Consider the following 17,500-nt stretch of genomic DNA (forward strand, 5'->3'; position numbering starts at 1 on the left):
TACAGTGCACTTATTAAAGGGACAATCCCCCCGGAGCAACCTGGAGTTAAGTGCCTTACTCAAGGACACAATGGTGGTGGCTGTGGGGATAGAACCAGCAACCTTCTGATTACCAGTTCAGTGCCACCACCACCACTCCAAATAGGCACTAGTAGAGATGTGTTGTACCTGCTTGCGTTCCGAATGGCCAGGAACATGAAGAAGTAGCAGTAGGAGATGATTCCCAGAGGGATGAAGAACACAAAGCAGCAGAGCATCAGTGTGTAGCTCTTGTTCGCTGGAGTGGAGGTCACATAATCCCATGTGCAAGAAGTCATGAGGCCTTCGGGGATGTAGGAACCTATCCAATAAAAACAGAAGAGACGGTATCAGATGTTACCATAAACAGAAGACCTTCAATATTTGTTGTTGCATCCAAGGCTGAGGGAAAGTTGGAGTAAATTAGGGGACTCACTCCATCCCAGAAGTGGTGCCAGACTCCAGGCCAGCGAGTAGATCCAGACCAGGAGGATGATGAGTAGCGTCCGACGTCTGGACGTCCACCCGATGGCCTGCAGAGGCTTGGTGATCACAATGTAGCGGTCGATGGAAATCGCCAAGAGGTTAATCATGGATGTGATTCCAAACAAAGCCCCACAGAAGGCGTACATCTTACAACCTGCAAGGTGAAGCAAAAGATACATGTCAAAGCCCTGTGTCCACAAGCTGTGTCTTGTCATATGAAAACGACTGTAGATCAACGCATGGAATTGAGTATGTGTGAATGTGAAGAGGACTGGAGGAACATTACTTGCCCATTTCACCAAACACCCATTCCTTGTACATGCAGTTGACAAAAAAGATGGGCGACTGAGTGATGGCCATGAGGAAGTCGCTCACTGCAAGGTTCATGATGAAGTAGTTTGGCGGTGTTCGTAGTTTCTTGTTGCTAAAACACAAAATACCTCAATTAAAACAGTTACATCCCAGGCATTACAAAACCTCATAGTACACATAAATTGTGTCTCATATGATTAGATTTCCTGTACATTAAACATCCATCCATCTTCAACCGCTTATCCGAAGTCGGGTTGCGGGGGCAGCAGCTCCAGCAGGGGGCCCCAAACTTCCCTATCCCGAGCCACATTAACCAGCTCTGACTGGGGGACCCCGAGGCATTAAACATATGTGTATAACATATTAAACATTAATGCATTTCCTCAATACATTGCCTGAAGTGATTTTCAGCTTGCACATTTTTCCCCAAACCCATTATTTATATGTCAAATAAACACATTTTGGCAATGTCCCCCCCATCAGCTATTTTCATATCTACTGTAGGTAATAGGTTTGCAAATACTGGTCCTGTGTACTTGAATGGGAAAAGACCAAATATCTCCCAAATTGTTTGGCAAGATTACATTTCAATAATATTTTCCAATAACATAAACAATAAAATTGGTGGAAAGCTGGTAGGAGGCCTCGGGGAAGACCCAGGATTAGGTGGAGAGATTACATCTCCACACTGGCCTGGGAACACCTCGGGGTCCTCCAGTCAGAGCTGGTTAATGTGGCTCGGGATAGGGAAGTTTGGGGCCCCCTGCTGGAGCAGCTGCCCCCGCGACCCGACTTCGGATAAGCGGTTGAAGATGGATGGATGGATGGATAAACAATAAAATAAAAATTGGTATCATAAAATGTTCCACCTGGTCACATAGACTCCTGGGGGGGGCAAGCCATTTTGGGGGTGGAGTATCGCAGGTGTTGAGGTCACAAATATAGTGTTCCTCTTTGGTCCTTTTAGATAGTAAAGGCCTAATGCACAATTCCCACTACTTAGTAGGTCCTCCTGGTGGCACGGTTACAATCCACGCATCTGATCACGTGACTCGTTGTGCATGACACCGCGGAGACTCACAGCATGTGGAGGCTCATGCTACTCTCCACGATCCACACACAAGTCACCACAAGCCCCATTGAGAGCGAGAACCCCTAATCACCACCACGAGGAGGTTACCCCATGTGACTCTACCCTCCCTAGCAATCGGGCCAATTTGGTTGCTTAGGAGACCTGACTGGATTCAAACTCCCAACTGTCAAAGTCCAAAGAGAAGTAAGAAAATTGTTATTAAAATACCATAAAAGCACAGTTGAGCACAGACCTGACAAGGACATTTTGTCAATTCAAATGCAGAATTTCGGCAAATGCTGAATAGTTTGCACCCTTGGAAATGACTGTCGGTCGGTTCAACATTTCAATCATAAAACAGTGGGCAAATATTGCATGTTTAGTTAGTGACATCATACATGACACAAACACTCTTAACCGGAACTGCTGCTGATGCGCGGCGCTGGAATAATCAGCGAGGTTCCCACTTAGCGACTGAAACTTGAGTCCCGCCTTCATCGATTTGATTGATCTCGAATGTGAACTTTTATGTTATTCTTTTAACAGCTTAATGACAATTAGACAGCGGTTCATAATGGACTGCAGCAGCACAGCAACAAGTAAATCAATTATTGGTTATGCATTTGCATTACATAACCAACTATTTACAAGCTTGTTTCAAGCTTGATAGTTCAGCTGATAGAGCGTTGCACTTATGAAGTAAAGGAAGACCCTCAACCACAAACCACAGGAGACATATCTGCACTACACAACCACATGCTTTCCTAGAATACATTTAGCTGGCAGACAACCTGCAAAGTGACACTGTAGTTTATTTATGAAAATGGGTTGAAGTTTAAGCAATTCTCAGCCAAGGGGAAAATCCACATATGTTGAAGAGTCTATTAATGCTGCAATCAAATGGCTTCTGACAAACACCAGCGATGTTTAGTCATTAGGTAACGCTGGCCATAATCTGGGATGGAGCTGGATTATGACTTTGTGTTGCACATATGCAGTAATATTACCATGCAGACATATGAAGCAAAACTAGAGTTTCACATATTTTGAAGAAAATGCGAGTGGAGCTTGTTTCATGCAAAAGTCTGCGTCACAATTCTAGCATGTTGCTAGGCATTGCAATGTGGTTGGGCATTGCTAACGTACAGGGCTGGACTTGGAAGATAAATCGGCCCGGGATTTTACATAGCAACAGGCCATTTTGACTTGTTGAGCGAGGGGGGTTCGCTGTGCTTTTCTGCATATCGCGGTGCCATTGTGTTATCCTTTCTGCATATCGCGGTGCCATTGTGTTATCCTTTCTGCATAACGCGGTGGCTCGTTTTAGCCCGGTATGCCAGATTACCAGTCCAGCCCTGCTAACGTGGACGTGCCAGCCATGCTTGCTGGACAACTGTGTGATTTCCTTCTTCCTAATATATTAACATTACATACAAAATCATGTGCAAATAAATAAAAAAAATTTGATGACTAAATAGAAATTTGAAGAAATTGCTATCTACCATTTCCAATACACTATAATTTTTATTATTATTTTTTTTTACAAATTTAAATCTTAGTGTGAAATGTAGTAAATACAGTGCTAAATAAGAGTTTATAAATGTTTTCACAATTTTATTTTTATGTTATTTACTATATTAAATTATGTGATATATCGGTATTGTTTCAGCCACCCTGCTCTCTGGATATCGGCCATTAAAAACACATATCGGTCGACCACTACTCATTACTACTAGTTAGTTTGTAATTAACTCTGTTTGTAATTTGGCTGCACTATTTGTTCTTAAGGCAAGACTTTGCTTGTAGGTCGTAAGTTCTCTGTAAAGTAATGCAAGGTCAATTAATATTAAGTTCAAATACCATATTGATCCAATAAGCAGCCTTGAAATTTGTAAACAGAAGTGTTGAAAGCCATGAATTTCAATGTTATCTTGTTACTGTCGCAGTTTCAAACATATTTATAACTTACATTGCAATTGAAAAAACAATATATAAATAATCTTGAGCTATACTAACTAGTATATTCAATTATGTAAATTATGCATATTCAGCAACTGTATCTAAAATGTATCAGGGGAAGGGCATAAATATTAATACAACAGAGTTTTATTTATTGTACATTTATTCATTTTAATGCATCTTATTTAATGCAACCATTTGACTATAACCATTACTCCTTATTTATCCGTAAATATTAAGCTTATATGTATAGTTACTTTTCAACCAAGTTAAATGGTGCAATGCTCAAACATTTAATTGTGCGTAAATTGTAAAACCCCTTAAACCTCTGGGTCAAAAGGGGAGCGCTATATCGCGGAAAAAGTTTCCGCTTAAAACGTTTACGTTTCTGTATACATATGTCAGGCATATGAGGTATCGTTTGAAAGCTTAGAATTTGAAATTCTCAGAACTTTTCAACACTTCTGCATTTATGTTACTTAAAATAAAAAAATAAGGCCTTAAAATATTTGTGTTGAAAATTAGCGCCCCCTAGAGGTAAGGGGCAGAAATATTTATATAAAAATAAAAGTCCTTCATATAGCACAAAAATGGGCAAGTCATATATCAAATGAAAGCTCTCATTCTCAGGAATGTGACTGTGTAGCTTATTTTGTTGCACTAATATCACAGTTCAAAAGATTTTCAAAAGAATCACATAGTGAAATATGATTTCTATAAGTCATCAAATACAAACATCTCTTTTATGCGCCGAACACTGCCTCAAATAGATACAAACTTTATATCTGCCTAAGGTTTTTTACCTTAGGCAGGTTTCTAAATAACTAGCTATTTTTTACTTGTCTGTGAGTTTGCTTGTGTGAATAATCCAATGTTATATCTTAGATGTCCAGAACAAAATATGCCATCCAGCAGGAAAAGCATGCAAAACAAAACATCAGAAATATATTTTAATGACTATTGATGGTAAAATGTTATACCATCACATGTCAGGGGAGGATGTCAGCTTTTATGTGACACTTAATTTGAGCTTGCAGTCCACTCAGAGGCCGAGATATTCAATGAAATAATGAGGGTGTTGCTTGAACTGAACATTAGACTGAATGTCTATGGACGAGCACATCTGTGAGGGCTGAAATGGGTTAGAGCGCCACCTACAGTTCACATCTGTGTATTGTGATGGAAGGTGATTGACGGTGAGTAACGGTTCCAGTAGCATTTCCACTCGAGCATGGCTCCAGTACAAACTGTTCCTGGCCTCAGAATTGCCTCTACTGGCGCGGCAACATAGATTGCCACTTGCCAAGTCAGTCCAGTATAATCCAGATTTCGCAGCCCCACAGTGGGGAAAAAACCTGTACATGGTTCTGAACATGGTTCTGCTACCTGGTGGCGAAAAAGCACTTTTAGTGTCCATTTAAGCTATGACTAGTCTAAGTTGCCTATAATGTAAGTCAATGGGACTTTTCACTAATCTTATTTTTCGCCAGGTGAAAATCAGATAATTTAGAAAAATAATAGCGGCACAACAATGCCTATAGCAGAAACAATAATGTAAACACGTAAGCACATTTAGTATTTTCTAAATCCTATACAGCAATGTTAATAGAGATGATTGCTAGAGTAAATTAGGAACTGTCCCACAGAGCTTGGCGAATTGATTCCTGTTGTGTGTAGTGGACCTGGCACTTGTAACTGGCCGTTAATGGCATAGTCTCTCTCACTCGCTAACAATCATTGAGATTTTAAACACATTTTAAACATGTGCCACTGTCACCCCTGACCCCTAAACTCCCAAACCCTACAGGTTCGCTTGTGCATCTAATTAAGTGCGCTCAAAAACATTTAGTTTGTTCAGCAAAGTGACATGTTACATAATAATGTGTGGCTTCATTACATTATGCAATCACATCATTAGCAGGCCATTGCTAACAGCAGTTTCCATAAGTGCATCTTTGCATTGTGTGTTTAAATGCAGTCATCCTGTATGGTAGAATTGGGCCACGCTTTGCTATGTATGATTCATCTATGGAAAAACATGGCTTATATGAAGCTGCAGAAGAGGCGTTGATTATCAGTAAATAACATCTTAAATGTGGGTCTTTTCTGTGCACAAACCTATAGTGTAGCATGGCTTCAGATAATTAGGTTATGTGGCACAAGCCATATGTGGAGTGGTGGTGGTGTAGTGGTCTAAGCACCATAACTGGTAATCTGGTAATCAGAAGGTTGCTGGTTCGAGCCTCACAGCCACCACCATTGTGTCCTTGAGTAAGGCACTTAACTCCAGGTTGCTCCGGGGGGATTGTCCCTGTAACAAGGGCTCTGTAAGTTGCTTTGGATAAAAGCATCTGCCAAATGCATAAATATAAATGTAAATATGGACAACCTTTTTGATGCTTTTATACTGTATGCTTTTTTATACATATATGGTCACTAAGCTGTCATTGCATGGGAAAATCTAATCAATCAAATTAATGACAGAATTAACATTTTTGAGTGAGCTACTCTTTTAGAGACCCCGTGGAATTGTTTAAGCACAGCTTTCTGTTGCCGTATTTCCTGTTTAAACAGAAAGCTGGAATGGGACATACTGTATCAAAGGGCTCATTCTTGTATTGCTTTTTATAGCCAGTAGCCTTTAGCTTACATTACAGCCATGAATCATAATATGGTAAATGGTCTGCACTTATATAGCGCCTTTTTAACCATGCAAGGTGCTAGCCTGCCATTGGGAGCAACTTGGGGTTCAGTGTCTTGCCCAAGGACACTTTGGGATGTGGAGTCACGTGGGCCGGGTTTCGAACCACCAACCCTGCGATTAATGGCCGACCCGCTCTACCACCAGAGCCACAGCCACCCACGATCCTAGGTGTTGGGGAGGTGTATTCTCATTGAAGCATTTGATTGAGTGCAAAAAGAGTCATTGATATTTTTGGAGTGCACTAGCATATAAATGAACTCAAAGCTAACAGACATGGACTCCAGTAGGTATTCACAGCTCATCTTAACTCATGGTGTGACGCAGACCTTTAGAAGTTATAACAGAGTGTTTCTCATCTAAGTAATCTCTAAAAGAATGAATAAAGTGCCATGGGATTGAGGGGAGCAGTGACCTTTGACAGTGAGAGCTGAAGAAGATGTGAAAATTGTGTCTGCTGCCCTTGAGGTTTTAGGATGAATGGGCAGATGCATTTACCATTAGATCTTATCTTTGACAGAGCAAGTCACGCTCAATTGCACGGCATCATGACTCAGTCCGTGTAGTCTCTGTACCTGGCTAACAAGACTGGAACAGACACTAAGACCGGCTGCTCGCAAAGTGTCAGCAATATGCGAGTTTACGATTCGACGGGAGCTGCGGTGTGTCCGCTGTCATCATCAATTACTGATGGCAAATCGTGCCTCTAAGCCAAGACTAAAATAAGACTGTCAGTATATAAGCATGTCAGAACTGGTAGAGTTCAAGTAAATAATACAACATAGTCTATAGTCTGAACTCAAACATTTCTCTCAAACTCTCCCGAGAGGGACCAAATGATCTGAGTGTCCCTGTGTGTCCCACTGTTGTAATATTACAACATACATTTTTAGCTCTACTTTCTAACCATGCAAGGTGCTAGCCTGCCATTGGGAGGAACTTGGGGTTCAGTGTCTTGCCCAAGGACACTTTGGCATGTGGAGTCATGTGGGCCGGGAATCCAACCACCAACCCTGTGATTAATGGCCGACCCACTCTACCACCTGAGCCACAGCCACCCATGAACCCTGTACATGTTGCTTTCTCTCCAAGACCACATTGACACTATTAATAGGTCCTATTGTTCAGCCTTGCAATGCTATTGGATGGTAGATTTTGTAAATAGGCCTGTTCACCTGGCCGTGACCTCACACAACCTGCAAACTTGCCTTGAATGTTGATTTATCCAGTCCAGTAAAACAAGACGATGTGCTTCAAGTAAGTAAAATGCCTAAAAAAAAATGTCTGTGATTCGTAACATGTCTAGATCATGCAGAAATGAAGGTACTGTTGAATGCTTTGATCATAGTAGATTTTGAGCTTGTTATGTTTTGGGATTTTTGATCATTCACAAGTTTAAAATGTCTTCTTTGTTACCATTTTGAGTTTCAATCACAATTGAAAGCCTATTAAATCATAAGGAATAAATCATTTCTTTGAGAATTTGAAAGTATTTGCGTAGCAATATTTGAAACTATCTGCATCTTATCATTTATCAAATATACTGAACTGGTCCTTGGCAGTCGAGTGTGAAGCGGGTGGGATGAGGATTAGCACCTCTAAATCTGAGGCCATGGTTCTCTGCGGGAAACCGATGGAGTGCGTACTCCAGGTAGGGAAGGAGGTATTGCCCCAAGTGAAGGAGTTCAAGTACCTCGGGGTCTTGTTCATGAGTGAAGGGACAATGGAGCGGGAGGTTGGCCGGAGAATCGGGGCAGCGGGGGCGGTATTGCACTCGCTCTATCGCACCGGTGTCACAAAACAAGAGCTGAGCCGGACGGCAAAGCTCTCGATCTACCGGTCCATTTTCCTTCCTACCCTCACCTGTGATCATGAAGGCTGGGTCATGACCGAAAGAACTAGGTCGCGAGTACAAGCGGCCGTAAATGGGCTTCCTCAGAAGGGTGGCGGGCTTCCTTCTTAGACATGAGGAGCTCAGTCATCCGTGAGGAGCTCGGAGTAGAGTCGCTGCTCCTTTGTATCGAAAGGAGCCAGTTGAGGTGGTTTGGGCATCTGGTAAGGATGCCCCCTAGGTGCCTCCCTAGGGAGGTGTTTCAGGCACGTCCAGCTGGGAGGAGGCCTCGGGGAAAACCCAGGATTAGGTGGAGAGATTACATCTCCACACTGGCCTGGGAACGCCTCGGGGTCCCCCAGTCAGAGCTGGTTAATGTGGCTCGGGATAGGGAAGTTTGGGGCCCGACCCGACTTCGGATAAGCGGTTGAAGATGGATGGATGGACTTAACTGGTCCTGTTTTCTTTTCTGGGCTTTGCTGGTTTGCCCAAATATCTGCTTGCTTCATGAGGGACAGGTGATAATGCTCTGTAATGTGGGGGGTATAAGTGCTATCAGCATGATCAGTGTGAATTCTGTGGAATGGGTCAATTCTTTAAAACGTGCAAGTATGATTGGGATTGATTTGCACTGAGATTGTTTAGCCTGGAAAATAATCAGTGATTTTCTTTTTCCATTTCAGAATGCCACCAGCCAGGAAAGACTGTCTTATCTACAATGTGTATGATGCCATTGATGCTGTCCAAAATGGGAACAGTGACTTTGAGAAGTGCCATGTCCACCTCTGCTTCTCGGAGGACAAGAAACACCTTTGGGACTGTCATAATTGAACATGGCTATGAACAGAGCTAAACATAGCAAATGCAAAAGTTTTCATTCAGTTTGTCAGGTTTTGTAAATTCAATCTGAACATATTTTTATAATAACCCATTTTTCAAAACATATGACTTGTCTGATTATCATTATTGCGTGATTATTAGTGTATAGACATATAGGCTACTGTTATGGGGCTACATATGCATTGCACCCTGCAAATGAACCATTAGATGTTCTCTACATTTGTTCAGACAGTGAGTAAAATCACTGAAATTCAGTTACCCAACAGGCCCAACGTTGCAGTATTACAACTTTCCCTAAAAACGTTCTAAAGTGTAATTTTGGCATTAGAGGCCTCCTACCACAACATATAAAAGGCGCATTATCCTATATTTGGGTCTCTGAGGGTTAAGTCTCCTGAGTGATAAGAGTGCAAGCATTCCTCTAGGCACTCAATGGTCAATACAAGATCTGGAGAACTTTCATAAAACCGGATTGAGAAAACCAAGTATTAGTAAGAAATCCCCAGCCTACCTGTAGAAGGCGTACATGACCAGCATGTTTCCAATCACTCCTACAGCCCCAATGACAGCCACAAAAAATGCCACTATATAGTGTGCATGATCTGGAACGTCCACCTTTCTGAAGAAGCCACGATCATTCTCCATTTGTCCCTCCATACCTGTAAAAAATACAGGGTAAATGTTAGTCTTCTGGGGTTTACACACAATCTAACTACAGTCTTGACACCAGCCGTAAATCCGCCTTCGAAAATTGAGTGATTTATGAACTTTTCTGGTAGGTTCTCCAGGAGACATGTGAACATGAAAAATACATTCTCATTTGTGGAAAAGTGTGGTTTAGGGCGGCTGTACCAAAGGTTTGGGTTTGAGCCCTTATCTGTTGCACCACTGTCACAGAGCTTGCCCTGCATGTCATGCGAAGGGCTTGAGGGAAATAAGAACATGCTCTATTTGCGCTCTCGCCCCCCTCCTGTACAGCCTGGTGCTGCGCCAACCAGAAAATTCCCCCAAGCTCCGGCGATATGGACAACTGACAAAGCAATAACACAAGGCTGGAAATGTACTCTTCAAATCTTGGATGAAAACATGGAAAGTTTGGAGCTCAATGTTGCAATATTTCACTAGAAATAAATAGATAATCATTAGAAAATCTTGAAATCGTGTCTTCCGGACAGCAATGAGATTAGACGATTGCACTAGAGTGATTAGAAGGGAAATCTCCTGCTTCTCAGATGTTTTTCCTGGGAAAAGACTCCAGTAATCTTCCATGTGTCTTCTCTAGTCTTTCAGAAGAGGTCTCAACAAACAATATCCTCAAAGATTTCCTCAAAATCTGCCATCGAACCTATGAACCTCAATATGAGCAAATGATCTGAGCTGTGCTGTCCACATTCATTGTATAGCTCTATACTTTTAATGTGTGTGTGTTTTATTTCTCTCGGGAGAAAGAAGGGAATTTTAATGCAACACAATTGAGAATTCTATTAAGTCTCATGAGCAATGAAAGAGAAATCACTGAGCAAAAACAGTGTCCTCTGGATAGTCAAGATTGGGGTTGAAACTCTCGTTTCAGAATTTTGTTTTTCTTCTGTCTTTCTCATAACGTCTGGTGTCCCGGAGTGCTTTACGGATATTGCTTATTTCCGGATGTCAGTATATTCTTCCAAGCCCTTCATCCCACCAGTGAACCACACCCTGTGGCTCTGAATATTGATTACTTCCAGGTAAACGCTCCTGTCCAAGGTGTGTAAAACATGCCCTCTCCAGCACCCTACTGTACATCCAGGTGGACGTCTCTACAGCGAATCCATTTGACCACAAATCACATCTGAGGAACTGTGTTTCCTAAATTGTGTTTCTACTTTTTAAAATTGTATTTTGACAATGACAGCTCTCTAGGGTTACACTTGGATGGATTGCTTGGCCGAATTAAAGTTCAATCCCACCCCGTCCCCGGAAGGGTTTTTTTCTCATTGCACTTTATGGTCCAATCCGTGGAACATGTACATCATCAAAGTGAGTACCACTGTGAGTACTAGTAGCAGCTGTTAACTGGATAGTGACTGAGAGAAGTGCCCAGTTTCACTGTTATTGAAGTATCCCTTTGGATTTACACCAAAACTATATATGCACAGAATGACATGTGTGTTTGTGTAACGGGAGACTGGCGCTAGGAGCTGTAGCCTTTAGCCTCCTTGTTAGTGCAATCTGCCTCCTACCCTGGAGACGCCGGTTCGAGTCCCATTCGGAGCGGGGTGAGCAAGGCCGGTTACAATGTTGCAGTGACCCAGATGGGAGTGAGGTTTAGGGGGGTGAGTGTAACGGCAGCCAGCTGCTAGATGTGCAATGTTTATAAACCTCACTCTCCTGACCTCAAGAGGTGCACTAGCGACTGATGCTAGGGGCTGTAGCCTTTAGCCTCCTTGTCAGCGCACCCGCTTCCCACACTGGTTCGAGTCCCGTTGGGAGCGGGCGAGCAGGGCCGGTTACATGGTGCCGTGACCCGGATGGGAGTGAGGTTTTGGGGGGTGAGTGAGCCAGCTGGTAGATAGCTGTGCAATGTGTATTAGCATTTCCTTGTTAGCGCACCCGCCTCCTTGTTAGCGCACCCGCACTGTATAAACCTCACTCTCCTGACCTCAAGAGGTGCACTAGCGACTGACGCTCGGGGCTGTAGCCTTTAGCCTCTTTGTTAGCGCACCCGGTTCCCACACTGGTTCGAGTCCCATTCGGAGCAGGGCGAGCAGGGCAGGTTACAATTGTGCCGTGACCCGGATGGGAGTGAGGTTTAGGGGGGTGAGTGTAACAGGAGACAGCTGGTAGATAGCTGTTCAATGTGTATAAACCTCACTCTCCTGACCTCAAGGGGTGCACTAGTGACTGACGCTAGGGGCTGTAGCCTTTAGCCTCCTTGTAAGTGCACATGCCTGAGATGCTGGTTTGAGTCCTGTTCGGAGTGGGGCGAACAGGGCCGCTTAAAATGGTGCCATGACCCGGATGGGAGTGAGGTTTAGGGGGGTGAGTGTAACGGTCAGCTGATAGAGAGCTGTGCAATGTTTATAAACCTCACTCTCCTGACGTCAAGGGCTGCACTAGCAACTGATGCTAGACATTGTAGCCTTTAGCCTCCTTGTAAGCGCACCCGCCTCCCATGCCGGAGATGCAGATTCAAGTCCCATTCGGAGCGGGGTGATCAGGGCCGGTTATATTTATCTGCCGCAGATGCGTTACAAGAGATGCGTGCTGCTCTCAGAAGGAAGTCTTTTGCTGTAAGAAATTAATTATTCTTTATTATGTGTTCACATGTGCATGTGAAGTAGGGTTGGCAACTTTTCGCTATGTAAATATATGGAACGCTTAAGCTTTTTGGGCACATCGATATGGGACGTCCCCTCAAGGGTTTCACCATTGGATGGATATCTTATTTCGACCAATATAAGGGACGTCAGTTGGCAACCCCAAATGCAAAGATGCGAATTACAGACAAGTTAGGACGGATAGCTTTCATACCAATTGCAAACTGTACCAGGGTTTGCATGAACTGTTCCCGAAACCAACTTTTTAAGCAGACTCTGGTGCGGTTTCCGGTTCACAACAAGTTCACACCAGCCAAACAAACTGGACTCGGGTCTGTACTTGGGACATTGTTTTCCAATAAAGCTGTAAAATACTAATAATATAAATTGGGCCCCCGACGACGACTCTTTACGATTAAAGGAAGTAATTAATCTCAAGAGTGATTAAGTGATATTTTTTCAGTGAGCACAGCGTCCTCTGTGTAGGTGCCAATCATAAGAGGATTTATTTGTATTAATTTATTAATTTATTTTTGTTAATGTGATCAAATCAAGACCATCTATAGAGTCACGTAAGGCTAAGTCTCCTGTTCACATGTCTAGTGAACATGTAAAAACAGCTTCTGATATGCAGATTTACTTGAAAGAGAAGTCACATAACAGTTGGAATGATACAAACTATTTAAAGTTATTATTGCGCAATAAACACTCTCATTATGAGCTCATAGTAATGGAGGAACTCCATTATAGAGTATATTATAATATGTCACACCACATTCATTTGGTTTTTAAATGGATTGCAATTAAAGCTAAAAGCTTAGTTATAGCACCTAAAATATGCACGTTCCTTTATGCAGTCATAAACCTAAAATATCTCTGTTGAATAAAATAGAGTAATGTTTATGTTATTTGTCAACTATACATAGCAAAGATTGCAAATATTCACACATCATTAACAACCTGCCTAAAATCATGGCATGGCTTATTTTGTACTTTATGTCATACGCAGAATTAATGTGCTATTTATAGGTCAAGATAAAGTAATTTCCTAATTCAACAGAAATCATGAATTGAAAGAGTTTACCTGCGATGTTGTGTCTCTCTCGTGAGCCGGCGAGTTTTACAGTAAAGTCTGTTCACATGAGCGCAGAAGCGTGTGAATGCATTTATGAGATGAATGGAACGGGGGCTTTAAACGTGCGTGTTGCTGTGTTCTAATCCAGCAATGAGGTGGAGCTTCACTCTTCTGTACTTACAATCAGCCACACCGCAATCAACATCAGGGCACTGACACAGAGCCGACCCCACGGGCCCTCGAGAGATTGGTGCACACGCTTAATTGATTTTCTATACTATTGTCACTTTCAATTGGCAACAATCTGTTCATCAGAATTGATGAAGGCTGGATGTGTAATGAGCAGTGCTACCATATACAGACGCTATCCTTAGATAATCTAAACATTGTAAAAACAAGATAATTCACTTGATATATTGATATGATATTGAATATACTGTAAGTGTATTTTGTCTTGTGAGACTTGCAGATTTTGCCACTAAAAAGCAATCATATTTTATGCAGTGTTGCTTTGTCTGGTGTATTTATGTTGTTTTAAAGCAGTTGGGATATATAAAAACGTAAACACAATTATTAAGAATATGATTTTTGCAACATCATATTTTGTTTTTCTTCTGTCTGTTAGTGTAGCCGACTGGAATGTGTTGCAGAACATAAGTTACTCATGGAGTGGTGGTGGTGTAGTGGTCTAATGCACATAACTGGTAATCTGGTAATCAGGAGGTTGCTGGTTCGATCCCCACAGTCACCACCATTGTGTCCTTGAGTAAGACACTTAACTCCAGGTTGCTCCGGGGGGATTGTCCCTGTAATAAGTGCTCTGTATAATACATTGGTACTCAGAAGGTTGCTGGTTTGATCCCCACAGTCACCACCATTGTGTCCTTGAGTAAGGCACTTAACTCCAGGTTGCTCCGTGGGGATTGTCCCTGTAATAAGTGCTCTGTATAATACATTGGTACTCAGAAGGTTGCTGGTTTGATCCCCACAGTCACCACCATTGTGTCCTTGAGTAAGACACTTAACTCCAGGTTGCTCCGGGGGGATTGTCCCTGTAATAAGTGCTCTGTAAGTCACTTTGGATAAAAGCGTCTGCCAAATGCATAAATGTAAATGTAAACACGTGTAAGTAAATCCGCCTGTAAACCTCTTACTTACCCATGCTACTGTACATTACATTTCAGAGAGCTCATTGTATTATGCATGAGCAAACAAATGTCAGAATAGCATTAGGTTACAGCTAGCCGGATATACGGTGAAAGAAAGGTTCTGCTACGGAACATAAACCTCTCAAAAGCTATTTGATCAAATCTTAAAGCAAGCTAATCTGGAAAGAACTGAATATTATGTCTTGCAAATGTCGTAGACAAAGCGTGGAGAAACGTTTCGCTTTTGCATGTTTTGCACCCCTGCTGAAAAACACCCTAAACCAGCTTAAGAGGTCTAGCTGGTCTCTCAGCCTTGCCAAGCTGGACTTAAGATGGTTCATCTGGTTAGCAGGTCTCCCATCCTGACCAGCTAAAAAGTGTCCAGAACCCATCTAAAAACCATCAAAACAGAGCAGATTAACTAGTTTTGCCTGGCTTACAGACCAGCAAAACCACCATAGGTGGATTTTACAGCAGGGACTGTAACTGAAGCTCAAAGACACAATGGGTGGTGGCTGTGGGGATCGAACCAGCAACCTTCTGAGTACCAGATTACCAGTTATGTGCTTTAGACCACTACACCACCACCACCACTCCAGTTAACTCATCAGTCATTTTCTAGTGAGTGGGGAAAGACCAAAACTCCTAAACTGCTTGGCAAGATTACACTTCAATGCAGCATGTCAAATCGGCAATCAAATCTGGAAATACTAAAAAGATGGCGCCGCAGATGGCTGCTTTGGTGTGGAGCTCTCTAGCGTTTATGTTAGTCGTGTTTTTTGCCACTCATGTTTGCTGAATATTTGGCAGAGCATACCTGATCATTTGATTATTCTGATGTTTTATTAGACATTTTAGTTGGAGGCTCTACAAGCGATCCAATAGACGGATCGCGAGGGAAGCGAGCCGGTGCGCTTGTGAAGCTTCGTCAAAACAGCATTAGGACTCCGCTGCCGAGTATTCATCTGGCGAATGTCTGCTCCCTCACCAGTAAAATGAACGAACTGCTTCCGCTCACACAAACTAATAAGGACATTTCTAACTCCGCTGCTCTGTGTTTTACAGACACCTGTCTGAGTGAAGCCGTCCCGGACAGCGCGCTTCATCTGCCGTCTTTCAGCTGTTCAGAGCGGATCGTATCGTGGAGTTATCGGGGAAAACGAGAGGCGGTGGAACATGCTACAGATGTAACAGTGTTGAAGAAGATGTGCTGTCCTAATTTAGAGGCTGTAAGCCCTTCTATCCACCGCAGGAGTTTTCCTCGTTTATTCTGGAGTGTTTATATCCCGCCACAAGCATGTGTGAACGCAGCGCTGCAACAGCTGTCTGATCACATCACAGACACGGAGCAACAACACCCACACTAACCTCACCTGTGAACTGCCAAAATACAAACAACACATCACATGCCCCACCAGAGACTTTAGGACTCTCTGATCACTGTCTGGTTCATCTTCTCTTGACCTACAAGCAGAAGCTAAAATCAGCTAAACCTGTAGTAAGGACTGTAAAGAGCATTTCTGATCCTGCACTATTTCTAGGTAAGTAAGTGAGTATCATGTGAACTCTTTGTGCAAACGGTCAGATTGAAGCATTTTGAAACGTTCTCAAATCATGCCGGAGAACATGATCATCAGGATTTGATCAAGTGCATGCTGTCATTAAAGCCAAAGAGACACTCGATGCAACAAATGAAATGTGTTAAATAATGTCTCACCAACAAACTCCCTTCTGTTGCTCCTCTTCTCAGTTTGATGGTTCAAATGAACACATGGAGTCCAAAGCACCCAGAGTTGGTTCAGCTGTCAGTGGAGGAGAGAGTTTGAGCTGATACGACGCTGGAATCAGTGTGTTTCTGTGAGCACTGACTACAGAGAAGGAGGGAAAGGTCTGACCGATGTTTTCACGCTGGACGGAGTCTCTAATGAGCCACTCGTACCCCCCTGACCGCTGCGAAACATGACCTTTAAGCAGCCTGAGAGGAGAGGTTACAGCTAAACCTGCAGAATCTAAAACTCATTTTCTTTGGCAAGTCTCATGATTACTTCTGCTTTTTCAAACCGGCAACACTTAATAGAGTCTTAGACCATTAAGCAACTACCTAGCAACCACCCATACAACCTTAGTAACTGCCTAGTAACAAAGTCTTTCTAGCAAGACAGTCCACTGTCGGCCATCTTTTGAATCCTAAATTGTGTTACTTTATTGTGTTTATTTGTGTTTATTTTTACTGTCTCTTTAAGAGGTTTTTTTATGTTTACTGTCTCTTTAAGAGGGTTTTTATCTTTACTGTCTCTTTAAGAGGGTTTTTTAATCTTTACTGTCTCTTTAAGATGGTTTTTTTTTTACATTTTACTGTCTCTTTAAGAGGGTTTTTTTTTTATATATAACCTTAGTAACTGCCTAGTAACAAAGTCTTTCTAGCAAGACAGTCCACTGTCGGCCATCTTTGGAATCCTAAATTGTGTTACTTTATCTATTATAACGCATAAAAAAACAACATTTTCCAGCGAACTAATCCGCATGCGTGTTCTCGAGTTGATTGACAGGTGATGTCAGTATCTATAAGTCGATTGGCTCTTTTACCTGTGAGGCAGGACTTACTTTCTACATCCATTGGCTATTGGGCTTTCCAATTTGTCTAATTGATAAAGAGTCACATGACAGGCTTACTTAGCCTAATCACTAGAGATAAAGATGTTCACTGACGTATTACAACGTCTGTCTTAAGTGCTCAATGCAAAAGCAATGAGTTTATAACT

The 17,500-nt window shown here is 42.4% G+C and overlaps 2 protein-coding genes across 2 annotated transcripts in view; one reads left to right on the forward strand and one right to left on the reverse strand.

Moving 5' to 3' along the window:
- The window catches only part of opn4xa (opsin 4xa), a 17,196-nt gene extending 7,320 nt beyond the window's left edge, over positions 1-9,876 (reverse strand). The window contains exons 1-4 of the mRNA XM_052116877.1: positions 9,731-9,876; positions 795-928; positions 455-658; positions 169-340 (exon numbers count right to left, since the gene is read on the reverse strand). Coding sequence (XP_051972837.1) covers positions 169-340; positions 455-658; positions 795-928; positions 9,731-9,876 — 656 coding nt within the window. The remainder of the gene's footprint in view (positions 1-168; positions 341-454; positions 659-794; positions 929-9,730) is intronic.
- The window catches only part of LOC127636436 (RNA polymerase-associated protein LEO1-like), a 283,037-nt gene that overhangs the window by 116,692 nt on the left and 148,845 nt on the right, over positions 1-17,500 (forward strand). The window lies entirely within an intron of this gene.

The sequence above is a fragment of the Xyrauchen texanus genome, chromosome 44, assembly GCF_025860055.1.
Source record: "Xyrauchen texanus isolate HMW12.3.18 chromosome 44, RBS_HiC_50CHRs, whole genome shotgun sequence".
In the NCBI taxonomy this organism is placed as follows: domain Eukaryota; kingdom Metazoa; phylum Chordata; class Actinopteri; order Cypriniformes; family Catostomidae; genus Xyrauchen; species Xyrauchen texanus.